The sequence below is a fragment of the Camelina sativa genome, chromosome 3, assembly GCF_000633955.1.
Source record: "Camelina sativa cultivar DH55 chromosome 3, Cs, whole genome shotgun sequence".
Lineage (NCBI taxonomy): Eukaryota > Viridiplantae > Streptophyta > Magnoliopsida > Brassicales > Brassicaceae > Camelina > Camelina sativa.
Genome location: NC_025687.1, coordinates 1,042,354 through 1,059,733, shown reverse-complemented (window position 1 = coordinate 1,059,733; position 17,380 = coordinate 1,042,354). Strand labels below are relative to the sequence as shown.

Here is a 17,380-nt window from a genome sequence, read left to right as displayed (position 1 = left end):
AGTTGTGATGAGAGCTGAGTATGCTGCTTATTGTCCAAGTCTTACATACTCCTGGATTTGTTCTTAGGATTTTTTTTTTTCTGAAAAATGTTTGCTTAATAACATAAACTTCAATTAATTTCTTAAAATCATTGACTGTATAACACAAAGATCTTGGTCGATTAAAAGATAAACTCAAATCAGCAATCCAATAAAGAAGTAAACATATTATCAGAGAATGGATTACTCATATGCATTGCTTAAACGACGTGTCAATTTATTTAGGACCCTTTACTTTGTCAATTGTTTGTCACCATACTTTAACTTAAGTGGCCATAACTTCATTCCGTTAAAGCTGATCAAACCGGTATGTACCATTCTATTGATTTAGAAAGATACAAAACTCTTTACTTTTCTTATTCCAACTTCGTATTGACACACACAACATACAACAAAGTAAGTCCTAAGAGACATGACGTTGAACCTTCAACCTTAAATTAGCAATAGAAGCTAAACACTATCTATCTGATTCCGCGAAAAGAGTCTCCGTGACTTTTGTTGTGTAATTTTTTGTACTGCGAGCTTCTCTCCCAACAAGCTTTTTCTTCACGGTTTGTCCTACCTTGCTTTGAACCTCCTATGCCACACACAAGGGTCGTTAATCCCCCATAAGTTTTCAATTTTGATTCACTAAGATTCCGATGATTTGATCACAAATGTTGCTTGCTTACCGCTGGTGAAGAACGTGTTATGGATGATACAGCAGCTGCTGCAGCCGCCGCCACACGTATCCTGAAATTATGGCAAAATATGATGCATTTTTGCTTTGTAGTGAACCTTTTGTAAGTAATAGAGGAAGTGACTCAGAAGTAATACCACAACAATACCTTTTATGTACGTCAATGTAAACATCAGTTTCATCTACGATTTCTGCCTGCATTTTCAGTTAATCACCAAAGGAAAGCTTCTTAAGTTAAACGCATACGGAAAAATATGTGTAACAGAGAGATTTTCGAAGTAACAGTGATGATTAACACGCGCAGAGGACCAAATCACAGAAGGAAAAATATTTTTTTTTTAAAGTATAAAATCATACTTGTAGAAGTTCTTCAAAGACATCCTCTAAGGTGATGATGCCAATCACTTCTGCATCCTCGTTATCTTCCAACAAACACGGCAAGTCTCTTGTCACAATACCGTTCTGTTGGAAATTTCTTCCCCTGTTTTTCACATGCTTTGGTACATTATCAACATCAACAACAACATCATGGGATTCATGCTTCAGCAAAGGAGTCGTTAGATTACTACTCTGGTAAAACTTCATATATTCTTTAGGTGTTTCGACATTACTCAGCAACTGCATGTTGTTCTTTTTATCTTTGTCTTTAACTTTGACAACTGCAGCCATGTGACTGCTTCCCTTTTGAAATTCATTGAGGATATCGTACAATGGCATGTCTGATGGAACCCTGGAGAGGCAATGCATGGCAATACTTTATACTTATTTTCATATGGAAACATATGAATATATGATGAGTAGGTCAAGCCAAGCTCAGGGAAGAAAAGATACCTTGGGATCTTCCTGATGGAAACCGAACTTACAGGTGCCTCTGTCTCAGCTCGTACAGTGAGAAGACTCTTAACCTAGTAAACAGCGGCAGATACATAGAGAAATAAGTAAACCTAATAGGGTTCAGTACGATGAAGCAATGCAAAAGTTTGACAGGATTACCAATAGAAGCCCAATGATATTTTTCGGATTCCCCAAGTAGACCGGGATTCGGCTATGACCTCGCGAAAGTATTTTTCCAACTGTTTCCCTAAATTCACAAGGTGGAAAACTCACGATATCAAACCACCATGCGCTATTACTAAGCAGATATACCAAGGACTACAACTTACACTCTACTACTCTGTATAGCAATTAACAAGACAGATGGAGAAATCAAATCTTTGAAAAAAGGTCAACTCTAACCTTAACTCACCAGTCTAACTTTGTATTTACATCTAGCGAAAATGTTGATTCAATTGGCGTCATTGCTTCCTCAGCAGTCTGAACTTCCAGTACATGAAAGCACATGAATTAGATCATTGGAAGTAACAAATTTTCATGGAGGTGAAGAGTCTAAATCTGGATCAATGAGGCATAATAAGCAAATCACTTCAAACACAACATAACTGGTTTCAGATAAAGTAGGCGCTAATTCAGATACATACCTTCTGGCTCAAATCCAAGGCTCCGCTTATAATCATTGTTTCCTCGTGTGTCAGTTCACCTCCCTTACCAGCCTACGTTGGAGAGAAATAGCATGTCAATAAGAGCTGGAAACAGAAATACTTATGAAAATCAAGTAACTTAATTAACTACTTCACAAAACAGACAAGGTTAGAGCGTCATATATCTGTCCTTTCCTGTTTTGGATTTGTCTAGTTTAATCAAAAAGAGAAAGTACCTCCTGGCTGTGAATTGAGACAAGGGCTTTCAGCTGAGCTCGCCTAAATAGTGTGTCATTATGCCCAATAACAGCATCAAGAACCTGAGGCATATAAAACGTTGATAAAAGTAAGTAAACAAACATACTACAGCTGCATACCACTCTGACATAATAAATAAATGTATCAACTTGTGTTGATGATACAATCAATGCAGTTAGCTGTAACAAGTACCACCACTTCTTAAAAGACATTGCTAGATTTTACAACAAATCTCCCATTGTTCCATAGTTGTAAGTTGTTAACATAACTTAATTGATTATTGTAGCAAACTAGTCAAACAAAAAGGAAACACTAAGGTTAACTGATAACGAAAATATCACCTTTCCGATAGGGTAAGCAATGGGATAGCAGACAATCATCAAAATGCGAACCAGCCACAAAAAATTAGCGCCAACAGCAAGGCCGTATCTGGAGCATATAGCTTGCGGAATTATCTAGTAAGAAATTTCTAATTACAATCAGATGATTGGAAAGTAGAGAATATATCACTAACTGATATACCAAGACGATCGATATGTAAAGAAAGTTACCTCTCCAAAAGCAAGAACAAAAGTAACTGAAAGTAAAACAGCCACGAAAGGGTGGAATATCTTATCCAGGCATATAGGAAGAGCCTGAAATTAAAAAGGTAAAATTCACTTAATTCTGAGGTGCAATGTATCGTTGTAAATCAGGGGTAACAAATTACCTCCATGGCAGCTGCATTGCATAGAAGTAGAGTCACAAGAAGTTGGTGCTGCTTCTTAACCACAGGCAAAATAGCAGCTGCCAATGGCATAATTAATTAGCTAGTAAGTCAAGTATGTAACTTTGTGCTAACGACAGATCAAATAATTACATAGATATCGGCAGTTCTGATCAAGGGGGAAAACAAATATTATAGAGCCGTACCGGCCTGTTTTTTCTCGGCGGAGGAACCACTCTGCTGGAGAATCTCAAGCTCAACGAGACCAAGGGACATTAGCCCAAGCGTGAGTCCCGACATTATCCCAGCGAAGAGAACGAGGAAACACGCCACACCGACGACTACGAACCACCACGGCGAACCGAATCGGATGTCTTCCGCTTCAAAGACGAAACTGTTCAGCGAGTAAGCGGCTCTCACCAACGCCAAAGTGCTCAGAACAACCATTGCCACGCTTCGATTAGGTCGCTTGAAGAGAGACAAAAAACAGCGACGGAGCTAGCTAGAGAGAGAGAGAGCGTGTTGTGTTGTGTTGTGATGTGATGTGAAAGGTAAGGTTTTGGTTGTGAAGAAGAGTGTGAAGACGATGAAAAGGGCTTTTTGATACGGGGATACATGGACCACTTGACACGTCAGCATCCAACATGCGTTTTTTTTCCTTTTTTCCGTTCTCAAATACTAGTATTTTTTTTTAGTCATGTGTTATTTTATTTTTCCTTTTTTGATACTTCTTTCTTGCGACACGTGATAATTATGAAGTACCGAGTGAGCGAGCGAGCTATCGTTCTTATTAACCGGTTTTAACGCTCGAGAAAGATACATCTTAATTACCTCATTCTCGAGATTATCGAATGTATTTTTTTACCGTTAGGAAAAAATATTTACAAGTGACAAAAGCTATCGTTTTATCGACAAAAGAGAAAACAAATTCGAATAATAATATTACATTCCTAATTTTGTTTTTTCCTAAACTAAAACGAGAGAACCCAAAAGATCAAATCTTGAAAAGCTACACTATTTTATCCTGCCCAACGCAAGTTGTAACACTAAAGATCACTTATGGTCAACGTGAATGAGATAAATAATTACTGTAATCCTAGATGGTTTTTATTTTATTTAAGTGTGTAAACCAGTACTAATATCTTAGTAAATTTTTGATTTGCTTTGTATGGGCCTTAAGGGCCCAACTATTAGCTCAATTATTTGGACAATTAATGGCCCAAAAAGAGTTTACGCGGAAAAAAAAAAGATTTTTTTTTCTTTTTACAGTGAAAGCGGAACGAGAGAGACGCAACAGAAAATCTCAAGATCGAAGAACAGTGAAATCGAAGAATTGAAGCACAAGCTTCTCCATCTCTGCAATCTCTCTCTATCCATTTCCGCGACACCCCTCTCTCTCTCTCTCTCAATCGCATGTTTCATTTTCCCAATCGCAGGAGAGAGAGGCGACGCGTCTGCTAAAGCATATCTCCGGAATCGTCGGCGAAGTCTAAAGCGGCGAGAAGAAGCACGATTTCGTTTTAGTGAGGTAAACAAAAAATCTGGCGAAAGTGGAGGGCCTAAGGGCGAGGCCGTGGCTGAAGCCAGGAGCTTGTATTAATGGAGGTCAATATGGCTACGACGGTGCAGAGGATGATCATTCGAGCCCTTGGTGGCGCCGTCGGCTCAGATCCTTGTATGTGGCGGCGATATCATTCTCTCCATCCACTTTTCGAATCGCAATCTCTCTGCTCCTCCTTGTTGTTATTATCACCGCCTTCACTTTTCTCCCTGTCGAACAGGCAATTTCTCTCTCCCTCTCATTTGTATTGGTAGCTTTAGTGATAATGTTAGCAACGATAGTATCTTCTATGCTTGGATATTTACAGAGCGGAGTACTGCTGGAACTCGCTAGATCACTATATCTCTGTTTGGAAATAGTGTTGCTCGGTAGCGATATTGTGTACTCGGTAGCTATATTGTGTACACTTCGACACTATATTATTCACTTTTTGTGAAGATCAGTAGTTTTAGCTAAGTGAGAGGTCTTTGATTTGCTTATGAAATTAATCAAGAAATTTGCTAGACTTGGTAATAGATCAGGCGAATGGTAATTTGTATGTGATTTAGAATCATTGTTATGTTCCCTTTCTGCAGAAATTGAAGGACTTCTTGTTATGGATTAAGGAAGATCTTGGACCTTTTGGTCCACTTGCATTGTAAGTTTTGTTCCATGCTTGTTTTGGTTTCATACTCTAGTTTCTACCACACTTATATTGGTTTATTTTGCTATTGTTTCCTGGTGCCCTTATATAATCTTTTGGTAAGCCTTTTCTACATCCTTGAAATTTGCAGGGCTTTGGCTTATATTCCTCTCACAATTGTAGCGGTTCCTGCTTCTGTACTCACGGTATGTGTGCATTTATAACTATGTAGTGACATCTAGAGTGCTTTTCGAAGATGTTTGTTCATAATTTTTCATTACAAGGTAAAATACTAGGAATTTTAATCCCTGTTCTTAATTTTCTCTCTGCAGCTAGGTGGTGGTTATCTTTTTGGCCTTCCAGTAGGATTTGTAGCCGACTCTCTTGGAGCTACATTAGGTGCAACAGCGGCGTTTCTGCTTGGTAGAACGGTATGGCTGTTTGATATGGTGTGTTTTAGTATAAATTCGTTTGCAATGGTGTTGCTTGTTCTAACTAACTACAGAAGTGACTGATTCCTGTTTTTGTGCATCTTCACAACCAGGCAATTTAACCAAGTGTGACATTCTTGGCTATCTCACTGTTGCTAATGATTTATCTTTTGTTTTTCTGGTATCATGCAGATTGGTAGATCTTATGTCACCTCAAAGATAAAGCATTACCCTAAGTTTCAAGCTGTTTCCGTCGCAATTCAGAAATCTGGCTTCAAGGTATGACAATCTAGTAGCAGTCTCTCGATTAATTGACAGTTCGTTTTTCTTCCTAGAAGTTAGAGCTGGGACCAACAGTATGGAAAAGGACCTCAAAGTTCTGTCTACATGTAATTGATTGACTACTAACTACATGTTGGTATTTTCTTACTTTACAGATAGTCTTGCTGCTACGCGTTGTCCCCATACTGCCCTTCAATATGTTGAATTACCTCCTATCTGTAACCCCTGTTCGCTTAGGGGAATACATGCTGGCCACTTGGTTGGGAATGATGGTACTGACATTTCTTTAAAATTCGTTTGTATGTTGCCTTTATACTTTGATAGTGGTGGAAGAAGAGCCAATCGCTTAGATCTTTGTTTTACACCCAAGAACTAGTATATTCTTGGGGATCAGTAATTGTGGTTTTGGCTCATTCAAATGGAGTGTTGGTATATACACAATTCATAGATTGACACTAAAGGGGAGAAACTGAGAAAACAACTTGAACTTGTTTTTAAATTAGCATCCATGTAAAAGTGCTGATTGCTAATATTATCCGTAACAGTAGTACCTAATATTCTGAACTGTTTTGATGTAACAGCCCATTACGTTTGCGCTAGTTTATGTTGGAACTACTCTTAAAGATCTTTCTGATATTACACATGGATGGCATGAGGTGTCAGTATTTCGTTGGGTAAGTTTTCGCTCATTTTTACTTCCAATTGACTACTAGATTGGAAATTGTCGTAGATCAGCTTGCGTGAAGATATTCCTGTGCGTCTCTGCTGTAGTGCATGGTTACTTGTGATTTATATTGAGAACACTAGGGGTAAAGTTCTTATTGTAAGAAAAATAACAGCTTGTCCGAAATGCAGTTTAAATTAGGTCTTATCTTATGAGATTTGTTGAAAACATCTTGGTGTCTATCCCACATTATAATGTGGAGTTGCTTATTTTCCATAGTATTATATGCCTTTCTGGGATCTGAAATGTTGAGAATTTTGCTAAAATATGCTGAGGATGATGATTTCTTAACAAAAGCCGAAGCATCCTCCTATATGTAAGGATTAACATTGCGATAGTGTTGCATCTGCATGTATATGATGAATTAATAGCTGCGGTTTTATTGCGTTGAACTATATCTGTCCCCTTGCACTATTAATCTAATTGCTCCTCCTTCGGCATGGTCACTTGTGGATGCAGGTAATTATGATGGTTTGCGCTGCTCTAGCTGGTAAGTCTGTTCTGTTATCACTTCGTTGTTAACATTGGAATGACACTCTGTGTGGTCTGTGTTTAGGCCAGTGGATAAGTAACCCGTTTTTTTTTTGTGTGTGTGGATTTTGAATGATGTGGGTGCAGTAATCCTGATAATATGCATAACAAGAGTGGCGAAGTCATCCTTGGACAAAGCATTGGCTGATAATGGCATTGATTTAGATGGGAAGAAGAATGACGACGCTTCTGTGCTCCCCATCGCAGAACCACCACCGGATCTACAACAGGAGTCTCTCGTTATCAGAATCGACCCATCCAATACACTTGAATAGGAAAAAGACCAGAAGAAACCTCTCGAGTTTGTAAATTTCACGAATTTTTTTTTACGGAGGAGAATGCTAGATACGTTTTTGTATAGCATCATCATATATAGAGAGAGATTCATATTACCAAATTAATTACCGTTTAATCCGTTTTTTCTTCCTTCACTTGGTTAATTTATTTTATTTACTGGAGTTTTGTAAGAAACCGGTGGTATACTAGTTAAACCGAAATTAATTTTAGTCCAGTCCTTGTCGGGTCGGGTCGGGTTTGAAATATCAAAATTCCGGCATATTCCATGGCTCTGAATTGATTTGATACGTATTTGCGTCTGAAAATCTTGGAATTCACAAATCGTTTGCTTCCTTCGTCTCCGTTCATTCTCGTGGTGGCTTGCCTTGTCGCGTAACCGCAATTACACCTTCGAATCCTGTCGTGAAAGAGAAAGAGTCTTCCTTTGAAAGAGAAGCGTCTCGTGGCTCGTTTTTTTTTTTTCAGTTCAAATTAGCCGAGTTCCTCATATATCCCCAATTTGTTGAATCATGGCGGCTACCAATGTCATGCGGCGAGATGAGAGCCTTCTTATTGATCCCCATAGAGGTAAAATTCAAAAGTGCTCAACTTTTTTCTAAGCAGATGGAATGGGATAATCGGTGAGTGAGATAGGCCCGTGTTTTGGTACCATTTCCTTTAAATTCGAAAACTTTCTGTATTGAGGGAATTAGGGTTTCTGATTTATATAGGGAATTGTTTTTTTTATTTGTTTCTTGGGAATGAATTGCTTAGGGGGTTTACGTGCAGGAGATACTTCTGCTTCTCGTGGCCTCTCGCTTGAGAAGAAAATTGAGGCCCTTGAGAGCCTCACAGGACAAGTGAGTGTCATCCTCCATTCTTTTGATTCTCTCATTCAATTTGCTGGGAAATGTTGTCCATTGTGTTGTACAGCCATTTGTTTTTCATCCTGTTATCATTTTGGTATTCTCTTATTAATGCAGTACTTGAGATATGTGATTGTTCTGCATTCTTCATTCAAAGATTGGTTGGTTATATGAGAAAAGAGATCAAGATGAGTTTTTATTGATAATGCAGGTTAGCAACCGGCGATCTTGGAGGTGGTTAAATGATCGTATTCTGATGGAACTTGTTCCTCGTTTGGATGCCCAAGAAATCAGAGGCTTGTTTGCTCCACCACCGTGGGGTAATAATGTTACATTCCATCAAAAGTTTACTACTCTTCCTGTATTTATTTCTCATGTACTTAGGATTAGCCATGTTTTCTTAATCCGTTCCGTGTTAGATTTCACTGACTCTACGTATGCTCTCAACAGGTGATGATGTGCCACCCTCTGCCTTTTCTTTGACTAATGTTGGAGAATGGGACAAATTTAGAAGCATAGACATGGACAAGGAGGTAAATTTAGCTGTCTTTTGGGTCTGAGTCTCAGAAGAAGTAGAAGTTATTGTAATAAATGATCTGAAAATAATATGACTTGTTATACATACTTGGTATAAGACTTAATTATATAGCTAAAATCTGTGTTTTTGTCAGGCCAATATCATGGATTCCTTGAATCGGTCATCCGTGAGGCAGAGAGGTCATATGGATGCTGATAAAACCGCTGTCTTGAATGCTTGGCGAAGAATAGACTGTAGGACAAGAGATGCTCTTCGACGTAGCTTTTTACCAGAACTAATCGAGGGATATGAGGTATATATAGATTCATCAGAGATGACAATTTAAGCCGTACATGAAACTTTAGACCTTTTGCTCTCTAGACTTCAGAATTGTTAATTGTTATTTTCTACAGAACTGTCTAAGTCATTTCATCGAGGAAGGTGGTGAAGGAGATGTCCTTGATCTCAAGGTTCAAGACCCATTCCATAGATTGCTTTTGCACGGGGTTTGTGAGGTATGATGAGCCACGACATATTTTTGAGCTACATATGTTCTGTTAAAATGTGGGATAAAGATGTAGAGAGTAACAACTGAAACAAACTAACTCTTTTTCTTTGGAGCAGTACCATAATTTGGTATCAACAACTGCAACAGAACAAATAGGAAGGATAGCAATGAAGACAACAAGCATCAAATGGAAAAATATCGGGAATTCAGGCGAGAAACCGAGCATCAGCCTTGCCCATTTCCTTAGGATGTCAAAGGAAGGAGCTTGGTAACACGCCTTTGTAACTCTGTAATTTTATATGAATAAAAGAAAAGCTGCATAGGCCTCAATTTGAAAAGGCTCTGTATGCAGCAAAAATATCGAAAAGACTCTCTCTCTCTCTCTCTCTCTCTCTCTCTCTCTCTCTCTCTCTCTCTCTGGCTTTGCTACTTCCCCTACCTGGTGTGGTATTCTGTAAGCTTGTATTGTATTCTCTCAATTTGTACTGTATTCTGTAAGCTTGTATTTATAGAGGAGGTCCACTGTAGGATTTCCTTATCTTATGATTTTCTATTAATCAACTTAATATCATCTGGCCGCATAGGTCTTTATCCCTTATCTCTATCTTATTTCTTCCTTATCTCATCTCTATCTCTCTAATTCCTATTTTTGGTGACTTCAACCTAACAGTCAAACAACAAAAATGGCGGCCGAGAAAAAGAGAGTCAAGTACTTTATCGTTGATGCATTCGCTGAATCCGCCTTCAAAGGGAACCCAGCTGCTGTATGCTTTCTTGACGACGGTAACGAGAGAGACGACGCGTGGCTTCAGTCTCGGAGGGAAAGCATCGCCGGAGACGGTGGTGATGGGAGTAAGGAAACAAGTCTCGGAGATGTTGAACTCGGTGTGGTTTACTCCAGTCGCTGAGGTCCGCTACTTTAATCGCTCGATGCTACAGTTTCTTTTTGCTTTCAGATTGTTCGGTTGACTTTTTTTTTTGTTTTTGTTTGAGAGTTAACTTTGAATTGACACCATTGGTAGATCTTGAGACTCTCTCTCTCTTTTGTGGTTGTTGCAGGTGGATCTGTGTGGTCATGCAACGTTAGCATCTGCTCATGTTCTCTTCTCAACTGGTTTGATTGGTTCGGAAACAGTTGAGTTCGCCACAAGATCAGGGATTCTAACAGCTACTAAACAGCTCAAAAATGATGATGATGAAGAGGAATCACCACCAACCTTCTCCATCGAATTGGATTTCCCTGTTGTCCCAACTTTCCAAGTCAACTACGTTGATGATGATCTCTCTTTGTTCTCCAAAGCCATGAATGGTGCTACCATTGTTGATGTTAAAGCCACAGAGAAAGACATCCTCGTAATATTCACAGCATCTGTTTCCAATTTTTTTTTTCCATTCTTGCTACGGCTGGCGCCATTGAACCAAATCATCTTTCTTTTGGATTATTTGCAGCTTGTGCTTTCATCATGGGAGTCAGTCGTTGACTTGCAGCCAAGACTAGATGAGATATCGAAATGCCCTTGTGAAGGAATGATGGTGACTGCCGCTGCTTCTCCAGGTTCTACATTTGATTTCTGTAGCCGCTACTTTGCCCCCAGATTAGGGGTCAATGAGGTAATTATACCCATACAGTCTTTAGACTTTTAAGAGCGAGTGATCGAAGCAGCAAAAGAAAACATGACCTAGCAGCTCTTTTTGCTTTTTCTTTTACTTAAAAAGGACCCTGTTACTGGAAGTGCGCATTGTGCCTTAGCACATTACTGGAACCTCAAGATGAACAAGTGTGATTTCTTGGCCTACCAGGTTCTCTCTCTCTCTCTTTGCACAGGCTTTTGAGACCACTATTGATCTTAGTTCCTGAAGAAAGATTTGGAAATTTTAAAATTGTGTTTAGGCTTCAAGCAGAGGCGGAACTGTGAAGGTTCATCTGGACAAAGAGAAGCAGAGGGTTCTGCTGAGAGGCAAAGCAATCACTGTAATGGAAGGTTGCGTTTTAGTTTGAATTTGGCTAAAAATAAATGAATCAGTATCTTTTCTTTTTAAGTACACACACAATCATCAAATGTGGTTAACTCCATACACTGAGGTTTGTTGTCTTTGAAGTAGACCATCTTTGATATCTTTTTTTTTAACAGTATGATTTTCGTGTTTTCCAAAAATTCACTAAGAATCTTTCCTCAATGCAAGATGTTTTTTTTATATATTTTGTTACTTTTGTACATTTAAGGCTTTTTTATTTCCTCCCAGGCTTTTTCTTTATTTTATTATTTATTTTGATATTAGTTATGCTTTTGAATGGAGAAAGACAGAAAGTACAGTAAGTCAGTAAACCACCAAAACTGAACAAAACTCTTTCACAGAATCTTGCACTTTGATACTACGTACTCTCTCTCTCTTTGATGAGAAAAAATGAGCATTTTCAGGACTCAACATTGACACAATAACAGATAAGCAAAATGATAAGTCAATAGTCAAACACTAAAGACTTGCTCAACAAGCTAAGTAGTACCTATCAAGAAATCCAACAAATGAAAACCTTACATTGGTTCCCCCTCTGTTTCATCAAATCACACGAAGGTGTAGCAAAAAAGAAAGAAAGATTAAAAACAAAAAAAAAAGACGTAGGTGTTGACATCTCTGGCAGCGCTCTTCTTCCGATCTCTAGACGTTGGTGGTGACATCTCCCGCGGCGTTTTTCTTCCATTATCTGCTTGCAAAACTGCTTGGAGTTCGACTTTGAAAGAGGGAGTCTGTTGATCGTTGGTTAATTACTCTTTTAGTATCTGACCAAAAATTGTTTGTTACTTTTTTTGTAAAAATTCTCAATCTGTTTAGATTTGAACCCGGTTGAGAATATTAATTCTGTTTATTGTCTCTGTTTTATGTTTTATTTGAACCAAAAAATTGTTTGTACTTTTTGTACATGTATTGTTCCCTATCGGTTTAGTATTGTAAATCTAAACTCGGTTTGGAATGTTTATTTCTTATAGAAACACTCAGTCTACGACATCACACTTTGTAAAAATTTGAAAAATCAGTTATGATATACATCATTGAAAAATTGAAAAAAAAAAAATTAGAAGGTTAATTCCAATAATAAAAGAAAGTAGTGTAACAAATCACTACATACAATGAATCTAACATGTCCACAAATAAGATAATAAGTCAATTTGTATCGGTAATTTTTTTCTATGTCATTATATTTTATTATTCACTTCTCAACTTTTTCTTTGTTACTCATCTTTGTCCAATTTTATTAATTATTTATATATTAGATTCTACATTTATATTTATCTTAACTTTTTATCATTACCAAAATTATATTTTGTTTTATTAACAACAATACACTATACCGTTTAAATAGCGCTTTTTAGAACTGTGAACTTTTATAAATCACATTTTTCGCCTATGGCATCGGAATTTCTTGGCACACTCTGGTTTTATCTGAACCAAAAAATTGTTTGTACTTACATGTAGTGTTCCCTATTGGTTTAGTTTTGTAAATCTGAACCCGGTTTAGAATCTTAATTTTGTTTATTTCCTGTGTTTTATCTAAACCAAAAATTGTTTGTACTTTTGCACATGTTCCCAGTCGGTTTAGTATTATAAATCTGAACCCGGTTTGAAATCTTAATTTTGTTTGCTCGGTTCATACTTCAGGAGATTGGCCTCATAAACAACACACAATCCTCTATTAGTCTATTGTCATAACAAGGACTAAAAAAACTTGGGATCCACGTCCACGACCCCGCCCTAGACCTGTCGACATCCCTGTGATACCCATTCATTTATAAGGGAAAGAGATGAATGTGAGAATCAACCCCGAGAAACCAGAAGAATACAGATGCTTAAAACTTATCATGGTTTGAGAAAGGATGAAGCTGAGAAAGAAATGTGTTTTATTACCACCAGCAGTTGGTTTTTTAGGCTTGATTCTTGGTGTGTCTTCAACCAACAAAGTCTCGAGATTTAAAGTGTCCGTCCGGAAGAACATAATACCGAATGTTATTTCCCATAACACTTAATGTAACCGGGGGTTTTTCCCTTTCAGAGTTAGTTTCACGGCCTTGAGCTGAGTATTCATACTAACATCTACATCTGCAATGAGTCATATAATCAAAGAGAAAACCCATCAACCAGGGATAATTACGTTACAATCGAGTGTCTTAAAAAGCCATGCATAGAAGAATAGAATCAATACAAGACACAATTACACAACATCAACCATCAATGACCAGTTTTCAAAGTCCGAAAAAAAATCCTACTTGTTAGTAAGCTCACTACGATTGAACAAACTAGTTAAGAAGCTAAGTATCATGGAAAGAAAGAAAGTGTATGAAGTTATCGCGGGCTGATGTTTTATAGCCAATGAGACTTCGTACAAAATGTTCTATTGACAGTTGAGACGTATACAGAGAAAAACAGATAGTGTTTCAAGAGCTAAACTCATGCCACCTAAAGAAGCTACTTAAAACCTAAGTTTGAGACGACATGCAACATAAGAGTGGAAACAGGCAACCTAAATTATAGAGTTGGCAAGATACTAGTAAAAGAATCACACCACATTGTACAAATGTAACCATCATCAACATAAGAAATTAAGGTTTATTGTATAAGAAAACCAAAACGCAATGATCAGTCAATAAGTGAAGAAAGAACTGCTCCAACAAGAGATTCTTACAGCAAAGCTGATGATATAAATTCAAAACTACTCATAGTGTGGTGGAAATTCCAACAAATGAAGTCAGAATACTTTGTCTCCTACTCTAAATCTTCCAACACAAGCCGGGTGAGGCTGGTGGCTGATTCGGGAAGGATCTCGGTACTGGGTACGTTGTTACCGGTGGTAGCGTTGAGGAGATTTGCACGAACAGCTCTAAAGAGAAATTCCGCAAAGCACACATCACCAGCTTTCCGCAAAGCACATATATTGCTAAGAAAGTATGCATGATTAAGTGAAAATTAACTTACAATCACAGTCTCGAGTGACCTCAGCAAAGCACACATCACCAGCTTTCCGCATTTGATCCTGAAAGAAATGGATTTTCTATCAAAAAGACAAAAACAAGACTAGGGAGTAGAAATCAAAAAGTTGCAGCAAAACAGTATTTGTCAATCAGACCTTCACATCTTGCCATGAAGCAGCTGATGGGAGCCCAAGTACAATAACTGCAAAAAAGCCATCCAAGAATCAGAAGAAGTGAAGTGAACCAAATTTTATCAATATCAACTTGTTCTAAGAGCAAGGAACACAAACCTCAGAATTCAGCGTATCCTATAACTTCCATTAGGATCACTGAAGACGACTTTCTTTGTATGGATTGTGTTGATGATTGAAATAAAACCTTAAGCCGTCAGAGTCTTCTTCATCCTTCATACTATCTCTGATCTGCACATATATATAATTAGATGAAAACCAACGTTAGCTTTCAAGTTTGAATCAAACAACAACCTTAATGAGAAAACCAGAAAATAAACTCTAGATCCCCAAGGTCTGAAACGTCATTCATTCTTCAAACCATCTCCACCGATCTGCACATGGAATTAGCAAAAGAACTATCGTTAAATTGTAGTTATATATAAAGAGCAAAAGTGAAAAGTTTTTTTAAGAAAAACCCAGTAACTTTTAAGCTTGTACTTGGTCCTGAAATCAAGTCCTCCTCCTCCTCGGATAACGATCATGAGAAGAGACAGTGATGTACGTTTTTTAATCAATGAAAAACAAAACTTAACAGGAATTGAACTTACAAAGAAGGGGATTACCATTGATTGATGTTGATGCTGTTCGGGTCATCATTCTTCTCGTTCATTCTTCAATCCATCTCTCTGACCTCCACATATAGAATTAGAAGAAACCATAATCAATTTTCAAGTCTGAAATTTAAATGAGAAAACCATTAGGAGGAGCATGAAGACAAACAAACTAGATAAACCAAATTAATAATATTCACTTACTTACTTAAACAATCTCATTGACAAGGGGATGGTGGAAAGGGTCCTTAACCCTAACCCCCTCCTCCTCCTCCTGCAACAGGAACACTTCCTGTGAGAGAATACCGAAATCAAAATTGCTACAAAATTAGGGATTGAAATCAGAATACAGAGCAAACGAAGAAAAAACCTTCCAGGTATACTGATTCTTGGCTCTTCTTGTTAAAAACCTAAAATTAGACAAAACTCGTTACTAAGCAAACATAACAACAACAACAACAACAAAGAGAGATTTAAAGAAAATAAAGTGAAGAGAAACAAGTCTCACCCCAAAAGAAAGAGAAGACACTCTTGGGTCACCACCATCCTCATCATCCTTGGAAGTATGGAAAATTGAAGCATAAGGAGCAAGAAGACGAAACAAAAACCAAATACATAGATCAAAATCCGAATTCGTGACTTAATTTAATGAGCATTCTCGTTGACAGACATTGGAGACGGTGAAAAGTGTTCTCCTCCTGCAACAGGAACTGAAAATCAAATTGCTACAAAATTGGGATTGAAATCAGAATACGAAGAAGAAAAAAAAAACTCACTTGTGTTGACGTATTCTACTGAATGAGTCAATTAAACACCTATCAATCACACTATAGAATGAATCAGTTGTTGATTCTTGGAAGCATCTCCGCGACCTGCAAAAGAGAGAATAAGAAGAAGAAGAAGAAGAAGAAGAAGAAGAAGAAGAAGAAGAATGCTAAATTTGTAAAATCTAATAGAGAGAGAGAGAGAGCCCAAGTAAACGAAACCCCTAAGTGAAAACCCTAGAATTTTCAAACCTGTACTTACCATTGACATCGTTGTTTAATTAGTTGTTTGGGTCATCGAATCATAAACCCTAATTCTGTTCTTTCATTCTTCTCATTGTTTTTGTTTTTTTGTTTTTGTTCGAGAGAGAGAGAGAAGGAGAGTACTGATTTCTTCTGAGAGAGAGAGAGAGATGGGATGATTTTTATAAACAACGGACGGAGATGGGGTTTTATGTTGCATTGTTTGTTCTTCTTGTTGTGTTCCCCTAAAAAACAAAGGAAATTAAGAATATAGACGTTATAAGAACAAAAAGGAAATTTTACTTTTGTATCATCAGACAGTAATATGTTGTTTTCTTAAAAAAAAAAAAATATATATATATATATATATAGAAAATCAGTCAGTGGCTTACAGGTCTTCTGGGTACTATCTTAGTACTTCGAGTCTTCTACGTACTCTCAGACTCTTACACGTTCTTTGAGAAAACTTAGTGGATTTAAGTCAGTTTTAATAGAGCAGTTTTAGAGTTTTGATCCTTCTCTCAATCCTTTTGTAAACTTTTACTTTAGGTTTTGGCTTTTGTTTCTATTTTTACATTCTAGTTTTCGAAGTTGTGTTATCTGTCGGCTTAAGTCTAAATATGTAATTTATCATCTTATGTTTCTCTTATTTGGACTTAGTTTAGGTGATTTCTATGTTTTCACCTTTTTATATTCAACAGAATGTTTAGTTATAATATAAAACCAAATGAAAAAAAAAATCAGTCAAACTTAAAAAAAAAAGGAAACTATTAGGTTTTGTTAGTGATGACGTCATCTGTTTAGGCTTCGTTGACTCCTGACTCAATGCCACAGTGATCAAAGAGGTTTTTGAATGAAGTTATATTAATTAGAGTTCTTAAAACGCAAACGATTCTCTAGGTTGAGGTTTTTTTTTGTATCATAAAAAAAAACAAATGCAGATTTTCTCTATATCGCCGAAATTAGATCATCATGGGCTTTTTACCATGGGTCTTTCTCGTATGTAGATGGGCTTTCACTACATATTGAATTGACGACGCCCGTTGTAAAATTACCTTGTTTATTCCAAAAGTTGTCAAGAAGAAGTGAAGAACAACAACCCCCCGCAACTTGTTTTCTAGTAATGTATCTGATCTAGGGGGGGGGG

General features: G+C 37.4%; 3 protein-coding genes, 1 long non-coding RNA gene and 1 pseudogene across 23 annotated transcripts; 3 read left to right on the top strand and 2 right to left on the bottom strand.

The window, feature by feature from the left end:
- LOC104760558 (putative DUF21 domain-containing protein At1g03270) lies at positions 336–3,705 on the bottom strand. Its single transcript, XM_010483499.1, has 13 exons — positions 3,367–3,705; positions 3,164–3,240; positions 3,006–3,089; positions 2,796–2,909; positions 2,433–2,516; positions 2,197–2,268; positions 1,965–2,032; positions 1,712–1,799; positions 1,550–1,623; positions 1,076–1,448; positions 867–913; positions 711–771; positions 336–616 (listed from the first exon to the last, which is right to left on the bottom strand). The coding sequence occupies exons 1-13, from the start codon at positions 3,605–3,607 to the stop codon at positions 497–499; spliced, it is 1,503 nt and encodes a 500-aa protein (XP_010481801.1). The 5' UTR covers positions 3,608–3,705; the 3' UTR covers positions 336–496.
- Positions 4,696–7,751, top strand: LOC104778540 (TVP38/TMEM64 family membrane protein slr0305; the record flags this gene model as incomplete). The annotated part of the gene is made up of 9 exons (XM_010502997.2): positions 4,696–4,941; positions 5,297–5,358; positions 5,495–5,549; positions 5,676–5,774; positions 5,967–6,053; positions 6,212–6,328; positions 6,638–6,730; positions 7,240–7,270; positions 7,399–7,751. Coding segments are annotated over 9 exons (978 nt in total), but the record flags the coding sequence as incomplete, so codon positions are not given.
- Positions 7,880–10,021, top strand: LOC104760537 (R3H domain-containing protein 4). The gene is made up of 7 exons (XM_010483478.2): positions 7,880–8,175; positions 8,377–8,447; positions 8,665–8,773; positions 8,904–8,986; positions 9,125–9,283; positions 9,384–9,485; positions 9,595–10,021. Exons 1-7 carry the CDS (start codon positions 8,118–8,120, stop codon positions 9,748–9,750), a joined length of 738 nt encoding a protein of 245 aa, XP_010481780.1. The 5' UTR covers positions 7,880–8,117; the 3' UTR covers positions 9,751–10,021.
- On the top strand, positions 9,971–11,721 carry LOC104760548 (annotated as a pseudogene).
- LOC104760492 lies at positions 12,993–16,470 on the bottom strand. Of its 20 annotated transcripts, none has more exons than XR_002037226.1 (13): positions 16,253–16,470; positions 16,003–16,098; positions 15,735–15,924; positions 15,597–15,636; positions 15,435–15,518; positions 15,100–15,349; positions 14,954–15,007; positions 14,733–14,864; positions 14,598–14,644; positions 14,447–14,504; positions 14,157–14,351; positions 13,382–13,573; positions 12,993–13,246 (listed from the first exon to the last, which is right to left on the bottom strand). It is a non-coding gene; the product is annotated as an uncharacterized LOC104760492 (long non-coding RNA). The 20 variants fall into 20 exon arrangements; XR_002037222.1 differs by having other exon boundaries at positions 14,733–15,007; positions 15,100–15,141; positions 15,239–15,349; XR_002037229.1 differs by having other exon boundaries at positions 15,239–15,349.

Excerpts from the sequence above, each read along its gene's own strand:
- LOC104760558 (XM_010483499.1), bottom strand. The coding sequence starts at position 3,607 with ATGGTTGTTCTGAGCACTTTGGCGTTGGTGAGAGCCGCTTACTCGCTG. Across the intron at positions 3,241-3,366 it reads CGCCGAGAAAAAACAGGCCG|CTGCTATTTTGCCTGTGGTT; the intron begins GTACGGCTCTAT and ends TGCCATTGGCAG. Across the intron at positions 2,910-3,005 it reads TTGTTCTTGCTTTTGGAGAG|ATAATTCCGCAAGCTATATG; the intron begins GTAACTTTCTTT and ends ATTTCTTACTAG.
- LOC104760537 (XM_010483478.2), top strand. The coding sequence starts at position 8,118 with ATGGCGGCTACCAATGTCATGCGGCGAGATGAGAGCCTTCTTATTGAT. Across the intron at positions 8,176-8,376 it reads TCTTATTGATCCCCATAGAG|GAGATACTTCTGCTTCTCGT; the intron begins GTAAAATTCAAA and ends GTTTACGTGCAG. Across the intron at positions 9,486-9,594 it reads TTTTGCACGGGGTTTGTGAG|TACCATAATTTGGTATCAAC; the intron begins GTATGATGAGCC and ends TCTTTGGAGCAG.